Genomic DNA, 11,539 nt, shown 5'->3' on the forward strand with positions numbered 1-11,539 from the left:
CGCTGCTCCCCGGCACCGCTCCCGCTGCCCTCGCCGGGTGTCTCTCCCGGGGACGCCAGGAAGGAAGCGGCGGGGCGCTGCCTCCTGTCCCGGCAGGGGCGCTCCGCCGCCGCCCGGCTCGCAGGCAGGTACCGGCCGCGGGAGGGCCGGGCCGCCCGGGCGGTTCCAGGCGGGGCCTGGCAGGGGGTGGCGGAGCCGGGACCCGGTGCAGCCTCCCCCGCGGGTGCTCGGCGCTGCGGGCGGGCGGGGGGAAGGCGGCGGGCGGCGCTGGGCGGCCGCACCGCATGCGCAGGAGGGCAGGTGTCGCCGGCAGCCGACGAGCCGGGAGCATCGCGGCAGCTCCGCGTCCTCATGGTGCTGTGTCAGGGCGGAGAGGGCGACGCTGCTCCGGCAGCGGGCGGGCAGGAGCCGGAGGTGCCGCCGGGCCGGGAGGACGGGCCGGGTGCGGTGCAGCCGTGCCCGGCGCCCGGCGTCGAGGCGGCGGGTGCCGAGGAGCGCCGCGCTTGTGGCTGCTGCTCGGGCATGTCCTGGCCGTTCTGCTGCGAGGCACCTGGTGAGGAGAGAGAGTCGGGCAGGGGAGCAGCGTCGTCCCGGCAGGGCTGCCCGCTCTCGGGGTGACATTGCCGGGCCACGGGGGATTAAGAGGCGGCCCGAGGGCATCGGGCCGTCCGCACGTGGCGGCGGGGCGGGGAGCGGCCTCGGGCGGCTGCAGAGGACGCCCGGCATCGGTGCCCGCCCCGCCGGCGGCAGGAGCCGCTTCGCCGATTCCGAGCTGTCCCCGGCGGCGGCAGCTCGCACCTGGTGCCCGCGGGTCACCTGCGAGCGGGTTCGGCCTCGCCCTCGTCCTCCCGTCCTCTTGAGCGGACAGGCCGGCCCCGGTGAGGGAATCAACTGGCCGGCAGCACGTCCTGCTCCGTGCCCCTGTGCCTGTGTGCCGGGCGCGGCTCGGCCGGGTGCCCGGTGCCCCCCGCCCCGGGAGCGGGCACAGCGCCGGCACCGCTCACCCCCAGGGCCGGGCGGCTCTGTCGCCTTTGTGAGAGCCTCGGGAGCGGTTATTCCTCGGGAAAACAGTACTTCCTGTTTTTAAAGTTTTAAAGACTTGACCGGTTTGGATAAATAGAGGTGCCTTCTGCCTGTGTGAACTTCTGACACTATAAATGCATTTGAGAGCGTGCTTTAGGTGGTCCACGTACTTGGGACTGTGATTTCTGATAAAGCCACAAATTGATAAAGCCACAAACGTGTTGGGAAATATGTAACATGTAGGTTTAAAGTGGAGTTGTCTTAAAACATAAATGCCACCTTAAAATAATTTCTGAAGTTATCTGGAGTACTTTTTTTAAAACAACTTCACTGAAAATGTGTTTGCCATTAAAATGACTGTAATTGACTTTCCAGCAGAAAATAGATATGTTGGTGAGCTGTGAGAGGCCAGAGTCCTTCATCAGTGAAATTCACATTAGTGTCACTTACAAACCAAAGCTTGGGGGGAAAAAACCCAGTGTTTGAAATCCTGAGAAACTTTGATTAATTAACCAGAAAGAGTACTTCGGTTTTGGGTTGTCTGCCTCACAAAATTGTTGACTGAGGTGATGACTGAAGACTATGAATCACCCCTAGATCTTGTCTGCATGACCATGATTAGTTCCAATGCAGGCTGTTGTGCTCCTGGCACTTTACACAAGTCAAAGAGAGCTTTTCTGCTTTTTATAACTTGGGGAATCTTCTGCCTTTCCTGAAGGTCTAAGACAATCATCATCTCACTGACTATCTTTCCCAAAGCCATTACTCTTCTGCCTCTCCTGCTATTCTTGAGATTCTTGTATGTGAGAAGTGTGATTTTTTTTTCATTGCATGCCTTTTGCAAGTGTAAAACTGTTTGCAACAAAGTACAGCATTAAAAACTCAATTAGAATTTACATCTAAAACAGGTCACAGTGGGGGGCATTTACCTATGACTTAAAACAGAAGTGGAAGATTGTTTGAAAGTATTATGTGTGGAGATGGCCAGGAAATAAAACTGGAAAACTAAATCTGTAGCCAGTCAAAAAAGGAGGACTTGGGTACTGCTTGAAATCTTTTGATTTTCAAGCTGCTACATTCTTTGAAACAAGCATGAGTGCTTGACTGTTTTGATGGTGTTAGGCTGGTATTTTGAGGCTTAATATTTTGTGGGGTGGGAATGTTATCTTAATGTAACTTCTCTCTAAAACTTACTTTGAAATAAGTACTCTTCAGAACTGCAGTTCTTGTTTTTGGTGGAAGAACTTAGATCATTTTATTTTTAAAAGGAAATAAAACACTTTCTTATTGCGCTAAGTTCATGCTTTGGCAATTCAAGATGTTGATGGTTTAAATTCTAGTATTACAAGATTCTAAAGATTCTGTTTTTGATAGGCTTGGTCTATTGGGTAGCTAACAGAAATTAGTTCCTTCTGATTTTTGTTTGTTCCTTACAATCCAAAGTTTAGTTTTGGATATAAGATCCTTTCAGTACATTTTGCTTTAATTTGATTGGTTTTCCATTTCAGCGCTTCCTTTATTTAGGTTGGCTTCATTCTGTAATAATCAGAGAAGCTATCATGCCTGAGATAAAAGTTAATAGTTCTGTTTGTGCTGTGTTCATCCCTAAGCCAGCCTGGGTTTGGATTTCCCATTTCAGTTATAAGCCAGTCTGATTCCTCTTGTTTCAATATTAGTGACTGTTAATTTTGAAGTTCTGTTATGTGACTGTGTGGATTAAGCTATTACGTAGTTCATGGACACTTTTTAAACACTTTGTTTCATAGCTAGTAGGTGTCCTGGCCCAGTGTTGGTTTGTGGTAGTTTTTATAGTCAGTTTTATGTAAGAGGCTGTTGCTAAACAGAAATATTTCAAGTAGAAGCTGTAACTCTCAGCTGCAATGTGGCAGGATTCCTTGAGAAGTAAACCTTTTGCCTACTTCAGGTTGTGGTTGCTGTTGTAAAGCCTGGTCCCTAGGACTCCTGCCTGGAGTCTTCCCTTCTAGGCAGTAAGTAAGATGCACTTTCTCTGCCTTGAGTGCTGATCTCAAGGAAGATCAAAATGGTTTGTGACAAGTTTTGTTAATTTAAAAAAAAAAAACCTCTCAAAACCATACTTAGTTGCTAAGCAACTCGCAGCAGTAGCCACCTGATGGTGTTTTGGAGGATCCATAAGGCTCACAGGCTGCCACACTAATGTGAGATGAGGCACCCTTTTAACAAAACACTGCCTCTGGGACATGGAGTTCTTGCTCCTATCTTTAGAGGGAGTTGCAGAAGAAAAGGTAGCTCCCAGTGTTTTATGCAGGTAGAGAAAAAAGAAAGAGATAGTGAGGTGACATCCCACTCAAATTTTTAGATGGGTTCTGTTTTCCTTGGTGTTCACCTCTAGGTTCAGTGGAAATACTGTTCCTTTTATGCAACAAAGCAATAATAAAAAAGGCTGATTTCTTTGGAGATTGCTGCTGCTGACTTCAACACAGTTCTCTGTCTGTCTCACAGTTCTCCCTCTCCTTGCTTACTTTTTTTTTTTTTTTTAATCAGTGTGGAGAAAATGAGTGGAACGAGGAAGAGTATGTTGTTGAAGAGAGCCTGAGGCAGTGACAAAACTTGAATAGAAACATTAGACTTGGGAAACTTTCAGGAAGGGGAAGTCTGATAAATAAGCATAAACTAAGGTCTTCATGGAATTATGATAAATACCAGGCCTTTGATGTTCTAACATTAGTTACTTAAATTTATTCTGCTTAAAAATCTGTATTTGATGCCTATTTGAAGAAAATATTTGGATTCTTACAGCGAGATAAAAATGTTATCGGTCTTGGTCAAATTTAGGGTGATTTAGTTGCAAAATAAACATGAGGTATAATAAAAATGAACTTCTGTACAGAGATTTTATATTGTGTATTTGTGAGAAAGGAAATTAACTTTTGCTTAGGAACCTTAGTTAACTAAGAAGCTGATTCCCAAGATAATAGTTTCAGAGTCTGACCATGGACTGTTTTGTAGTCAGTTACATTTGTTGGTTCCTGGGCAGAATTGTGACTAGTCCCTATATAAATCACCCGTACTAGTTGATATCTACAAGAAGTTAAGTCTGCTATCTCGTGTAGAACTGCAGTGTTATGTATCTCTGTACACTGCAGTGTACAGAGCTCTCTGATCAGAAAAGTCTTCTAATAGATCCTTATTAACTGCAGTTTTATCTGTTTCAGGGGCAAAGAAGAAAGCTGCGTGCCCAGGACTTGGTCTGTTTTATACCATACTGTCTGCCTTCCTTTTCTCAGTGGCCTCTTTACTTCTTAAAAAAATAGAAGACGTACATTCAGTGGAAGTGAGTGCATTTCGATGTGTTTTCCAAATGGCATTTGTTCTTCCTGGTTTAATATACTACAAGTAAGTGTAAAAATGTTTAAATTTCAAGTTATTTCTTAAAACTAGATCTAGAATTATCACTCACTTAAATATGATTGCAATGCAGTGGTATTTTAGTTTGGACGTCAGTTGCATAACTGCATTATTTTAGATTAGTTGGTCGTTTCTTAATATGATTCAGAAAACTGAAAATCCTTGACTCCCTGAATGGTAGAGGCTTCTACTAGGATTATTGTATCAAATGCTTTGATTTCCACAAAGGGGTGATCTTAAAAAAACAGAAGATAATTTGTGGATACTATTAAGTTATTTTGGAAGTGAAAAATTAATCACTAGAAGAACAGGTTCTGAACTCTGAATGTGATTGGGGGTCATGATGGAAATAAGCTGGTCTGTGATCAGACAGTTAAGAATATTTGGGTATTAAACTCCTTTGACTAGAAAGGTATATACCATACTTAAATATGTTTGGATGTTAGTCATGAAATAAGCAAGGTAGTGACATTAATATAACATTTCTGTTTTTCAGAACAGGGTTTTTGGGACCAAAAGGTAAAAGAATTTTTCTTTTCTTCCGAGGATTCCTTGGCTCTACTGCAATGGTTCTTCTCTACTATGCTTACCAAGTCATGCCACTAGCTGATGCCACTGTTATAACTTTTACCAGTCCTGTTTTTACGTCATTGCTGGCATGGATCTTTCTCAAAGAGAAATACAGCCTTTGGGATGTTCTGTTCACTCTCTTTGCAGTCACCGGAGTGATTCTTATTGCCAGACCACCATTTCTGTTTGGCTCACGTGTTACAGGGATTGAAGGAAGTTACTCAGATCACCTTAAAGGAACTATAGCAGCGATTGCAAGCACGTTATCTGCAGCTTCGACTATTGTTATACTAAGGAAGGTGGGAAAGTCTGTGCATTATTTTTTGTCAATTTGGTATTATGCAGTCATTGGATTAATTGGATGTGTTATAGCATTGTTTGTTTTGAATGAATGGCGTTTACCACATTGTGGTAGAGATAGGGTTTTTCTAATATTAATAGGCTTGTTAGGGTTGGGGGGTCAGATATTTCTCACAAAAGCATTACAGATAGAGAAAGCTGGACCTGTGTCAATAATGAGAACAATGGATGTGGTGTTTGCTTTTATTTTACAAGTTCTTTTTCTCAATCATATACCAACTTGGTGGACTGTGGGTGGTGCCCTTTGTGTAGTAGCCAGTAGTTCCGGAACCGCCATTCGTAAGTGGAGACACAGTGTGAAAAAAGCTAAACAGAGGGAAATCTGACAATACAGACACCAATTCACTACAGAAACAAGCAATCTTGAAAGAAATATAAATACAATATTTATTTTTATTTATTTAAATATCCCATTTACCAAATTGTAGTACCAAATTATATCCAGTAAAATAAGTTGACTTTTTTTTTTAACCAAAATCGAAGATGTTTTAGCAACTGATGAGGTATATACTTTCTTATATTTAGGTGTGCTAATATGGGCAGTAGAAAGATACTTCAAAGATGTTGCTTCCTTTCAGAATTGTACAATATTTATTTTCCTAAAGTTCCTGGCTCTCCACTTAGACTCTATTTTTCAGAGCAGTGGAAATAAGTCTCCCAGACTTAATAATATTCTGTGCTTGATTACCACAGGGATTGCAGTACAAAAGTTGGAAGAGAATTAAGAGTTGATAATCCTTAAACAACCAGCTCTTATAGAATAGATAAAACTTGTACTTCTATAAGCTTTCTAATTATTATTTTGCACAAAGAGATGCCAAATCTGGATTTAATTCGGATTCTAAAAAAACAAAAGTGATTTCATTTTTCCAAGTAATATCAAGAGAAAATTAACTTGGGAAAATTACCTATCAGCTTTGCTTTTTTTAAAAAAGTATTTTAAGTGTTTGCACTTATTTCACAGACATAGTGAAATATCCTAATCACCTATTTTTTTCACAAGTGATTTTCCCTGTAAACATATCTTTAGTTGCTGCAGTCTCAGTGATGAGAGACAACAGTTAATTCTATACCACACATAAATTAGCCCTTTCTTCTGGTAGGGACTGCTGCGCTGTAGCTGCACTTTTCTTTATTCTATGCAAAAGATTATATATTTTAGGTATTTAATATAGGTTATATTTTATGCTGCTTATGACTCTTTTCAGATCCTTCTATACAAAAGTTCTTTATGAGACCAAGTTTGAGTCTCCTTTGCCTTCATAAACTTAGAAGGATTTACATTAAAGCTTTTGCCTGTTTCCTAAGAATGTACAAGAGTGCAATGTAATTGCAGTTTCACAGAAAATGCAGGCTGGCCAAGGTCATACAGAGATTCTACAGAAGAGATTTGAGGAAAGCTTGGTGGAAGGGTGACACTATGCATACAAATCACATTCAGGCATCCACACTGCATCAGACAGTCCTAGTGGGCAACTTCAGTCCCACTTCTCATGCTGGCCCCTTTGAGTCTGCATTTATCACTTCTCTTGCACATCTCATTTTTGTAGGCTTTATTTTGAATGCAACAAATACTAAAGAAAAATAGTTTTATTACTGATCTTGGTGTCTTTCACATTTCAGGAGGACTAAGTGTTTAGTATTAGGAAGTGGAATTTTCCCAGGTTGAAACTTTTTGGTCTTATCTCAGTAAAGTTTAAAGAAAATTTTTATTGGAATCTTTTTGGTCCTTTGTATCTTGAGGAGGTTTTCAGTTACTTACTAAGTCTAATGTTTTTCTAAAGAGAATGCTGTCTTCTATACATTTGATAGATGTTTTTTTCTAAATCACTAAATGTGGTGTACTTTTTTTTGATTTATAGATGTCTGGTCACATGTCTTTTCCTTTGCCAGTTAGCGTTGCATCCTGTCAGGGCAGATCCAGGGACTTCAATCCCAAAGGCATGGAATGTAAATAGTACTTTAGGGTCAAAGTATCATAATATACTGAGTCAGAAAGGGCCTGTCAGAATCATTGAGTCCGACTCCTGGCCCTGCACAGGACACCCAAAGGGTCACACCACATGCCTGAGAGCATTGTCCAAATGTTGCTTAAATCAGATAGGCTTGGTGCTGTGACTGCTTCCCTGGGGACCTTGTTCCAGTTCCCAGATATCCTCTGGATGAAGAACCTCTTCCTAATATCCAGCTTAAACTTCCCCTGACTCAGCTTAAGGGCCTTTACTTGAGTTCTGTCACTGACTACAGGGAAAAGAAATCGGCACCTGCCCCTCCACTTCCCCTTATGAGGATGCTGAAGACCTCAGTGAGGTGTCCCCTCAGTTTCTTCTTCTCCAGGGTGAACAGACCAAGTGACCTTAGCAACTCCTCATAAATCTTCCCCTGCAGACCCTTCACCATCTTCATGGCCCTGCATTAAGCTCTCTAATTTTTACCTTATGGCACCTAAAACTGCCCCCAGCACTCAGTGCAAGATGCAGAGCAGAGCAGAGTGGGACAGTCCCCTCCCTCACCCAGCTGGCCATGCTGTGCCCGGTGCTGTGCCCGGTGCTATGCTGTGCCCAGTGCTGTGCCCAGTGCTGTGCCCAGTGCCGTGCTGTGCCCGGTGCCGTGCTGTGCCTGGTGCCCCCCAGGACACTCTTGGCCCTCCTGGCTGCCAGGGCACTGCTGACTCTTACTCACCTTGCCATCCACCAGGCCTCCAAGATCCCTTTCTGTGGTGCTGCTCTCCAGCCTCTCATTCCCCAGTCTGTCTGTTGCCCCACCCCAGGTGCAGAATCTGTCACTTGACCTTGTTAAACTTTGTATGTTTGGTGGTTGCCCAGCCCTCTAATTTATCAAGGTATCTGCAGGGCCTCCCTGCATTTGGGGGAGTCAACAGCTCTTCTCAATTTAGTGTCATTGATACTCCCTAATATTCCTTGGAGTCTTGCATCCAAGTCATTGATGAAGATGTTGAAGAGAACTGGGCTGTGTCTGGAGCCCATTAGAGACTGGACCCCTGATGTCACCCCATTCTCTGTAACTCTCTGTGCCTGACCCGTGAGCCAGTTGCTCACCCATTGTGTAACACAGTTATCCAGCTGTGTGCTGGACATTTTGTCCAGAAGGATGCTGTGACAGTATCAAAAGCTCTGCTGAAGTCCAGAAAGATTATGTGTACTGGCTTTCCTAGATTGACTAGGAGGTTTGACAATCAAGACTTGCCATTCATGAAGCCGTGCTGGCTGGGACCAATGATTTTGTCCTCCAGGTGTTTTTCATTACCTCACAGAAAAACCTTTATCTATGTATCTGGATATGAGGAGCTGTCTTTGTCCAAGTTTCGGTAGGTAAAACCTGCACCCTGAATCTGAATGTTTTTATGGATATGAGAAGATTCCATATGAGTGGTAGAACTGGTTCCTGCTTACAGCTGTCTGTTCTCTGCTTTTCCTGAGCACTGAAGCTCAGCTACTGCTGACAAGGTCAGGAAACTGCTTTATTATCTCTTAAAAGCCTCACATAATAATAAAATTCCAGTTTGGCACCCTTTTTGCTTAATACTTGAAACTGAACTGGGATTGTTTTTCTGCTGCTTAACCATCACTGGCATTGAGAGCAGCTTTCAGGGGAGGGAAAGAAAACAGACTGCATTTTTTACTGCTTCACTTCATGTGTAATATGCATGTGTTTGAATTGCCACTTATAAAGGTGTGGTTCCAAAGCTGTTCAGATTGATGCAAACTTGGATTGTCAGCTAGCCCTGCTCTCTCCTCTTGGCTCAATGCCTATGTGGTTATGTGATGAGCTACTCCTGGGAGCTGATCCAGTACATATCTTCTTAGTAAGGGTGTTGGAGAGGGCAAAACTGGAGTAACCTAAACTTGATGACAGTATAAAAATTTCAGGAAGCAGAATATGGTAGTAGTTTAAATTACATTATATGAATGCTACTTTGTCAGTATAGAATAAAAATTATGTGGAAGCTTACATTAGAAAATATCTTTAGTCCATGTGATTTCAATCAATCTTGTTTACACTTAGTAGAGAAAACAGGTTACTGAAGAAAGGATTGTTTTCTTGTCCTTAACACATAAGTAAATGTAGAAAATATGCTACATGAGCAGAAGTCAACATCTAGGTATAGTGGTTTGTAGTTTTTGTCTCAAGTTCTAGCAGAAACTCCTTCAATATATTTCTTGTGCCAAAACCCCCAGATGATTGTTTTTTTCTTTGTTCAAACATACAGGGTTTCCTTATGGCTTCATCTGCTTATTTCCTCTTGCTGTTCTTAAACCTTGCTAAATATTTAAGTTGTTAAGATAATAATCTAAACCAGATCATGTGTTGGCAGATGTATGTTTTGGAACATTGTTTGGATTTTGATAGATCTTTTAGGGAACTGTTTAACTGGAATGAGAATGAAGGACTTGACTAGGGCTTCTCTGTCCATAAAGCATGACAAGGTAGTTTCTGTAATTGGCTTTTCTAGATGATGTTGGGAATTAAAGACATTTAAGCTTTAAGTTCTTCAGCCACCTCAATTTTAAAATTTTTCTTCCTCTCAAATATAGGCAGAAAGCCTAAATATTGGTTGCAAGCCTTAAAGATAATGAAACTACAGAAGTGTGGATACAATGAAATGCTGGGGTTTTTCAATTGAAAATATTTCTTAAAATTTCTGTTGGGATGGTAAAGCTTTTCTTCAAAAATTAACAGTTTGAGAATCTGAAATGAAACTGGCTGAGTCTTGATTCTTTTAGATTTTGATCTTCTTTAGCTTTATAATAAAGCAAATTTCTCAGGGTCAAAAGTTATTTTTCTGAGCTTTGAGTCAGAAATATATTGATGTTCATTGTCTGTAGTGTCCTGCTGTGATCTTTACTTTATAAATATGCTATTCTAATAGCAACTCCTTCCTAGGTAATATGATGGAATATTGTTGCATTGCAATTGCTTTGTTATAATGTTAAGTTTCTCTTGAATTTCAACATATTCATTCAATGTTATGATTTCAGTGGATTCTGAATAGAGGGAGTAATAATTAATTACTGGCTATTTTGCACAGAAACATAGGGATAAAAAGATTTTAATTGTCACTGATGCATCATAAGTTTGGTTCATATGTTCTTTACTATGCAAGACACTGTAATTGCTGGTGGTGAGACTTTGTAGCCTTAATGCCTTATGTACCCAACTCTTCTATAGAAAGCTGATGGCTCCGTACTGTCACTGTGCAGCAGCCAATTTCTTTCAGGTTCAGTTGGTTGTTCAAAGTATGCTCTAAAAGCCCTTTAAATAAGGGCTTTTAAATAAGTCTACACCAAGAATTTGACAAGCTCATTGTAGTAGACAACAGTGGTCTATATAATTAAAATGGATTTCTATCTAACACTAGACATGAAATAACCTCAACTTAACAGCATTGGTGATATTACTAGTTAAATGTGTAATTTTTATTCTGAAAACAGATTCCCAATTCCAAAAAGTGGTCCAAGATGATGCTTCTCAGAATTAGTAATAACAAAATGGATCGTACTTCCCTTGATCACAATTTAAAAAATAACAACTACTCCCATGGTATTTTCTCTTCCTTGAGCTTTTGTTTTAAGAGCTGTCTGATGGAGGTTTTATTTCTAGGGAGGCAGCCTCTTTTGAAGTTATTTCCTTGCTAACTAGCAGTAGAGAGTTTGTGTTTTAGTTCTCTAACCATGATTACCATGGCAGGCTCATCTGTGGCATCAGCCCCACCAGGGTAATAAAAACATTGTCTGTGTCCCTGCATGGATTCAGTGTTGGCAGTGCTGATCACTGACTTCAGCAGGACATTGCAGCTACCAGCAGAATGTTTTTGGGGTCATAACTGCCTGTACATCCAAAGAAAAGTTTTGGCTTTATGTTCCTGCAGATGCAGGTGACTTCGGGGGGGAACACACATAGAGTTCTATGGTGATAACTTCTGTATATCAGAATGAGTAATTTCCTATGTTATGTGAATTACTGTTTGACAAAAAGGGGGTAAAATACTCTCAGCATTAATTAAAGGATTTTTGCTATGTTCTATATATTGTCAAATATATGTTGAATTATATGTTTTGTAGAAGTTACTGGCTTTGTTATGTAGTAGTATATTTTTATAGACAATTCTTATATATTGAAATGTTAAGAATATTTTCATAAGAGATTTATATTCCTTATTGCTAATAAAATGATTCTG

The 11,539-nt window shown here is 41.5% G+C and overlaps 1 protein-coding gene across 1 annotated transcript; it reads left to right on the forward strand.

The window, feature by feature from the left end:
* The first annotated feature begins 284 nt into the window (after positions 1–284).
* On the forward strand, positions 285–7,758 carry SLC35G1 (solute carrier family 35 member G1). The gene is given in 4 exon segments (XM_059477217.1): positions 285–316; positions 318–553; positions 4,218–4,398; positions 4,907–7,758. Coding segments are annotated over 4 exon segments (1,209 nt in total). The 3' UTR covers positions 5,667–7,758.
* The last annotated feature ends 3,781 nt before the right edge of the window (positions 7,759–11,539 follow it).

This window comes from Ammospiza nelsoni, chromosome 8, assembly GCF_027579445.1.
Source record: "Ammospiza nelsoni isolate bAmmNel1 chromosome 8, bAmmNel1.pri, whole genome shotgun sequence".
Lineage (NCBI taxonomy): Eukaryota > Metazoa > Chordata > Aves > Passeriformes > Passerellidae > Ammospiza > Ammospiza nelsoni.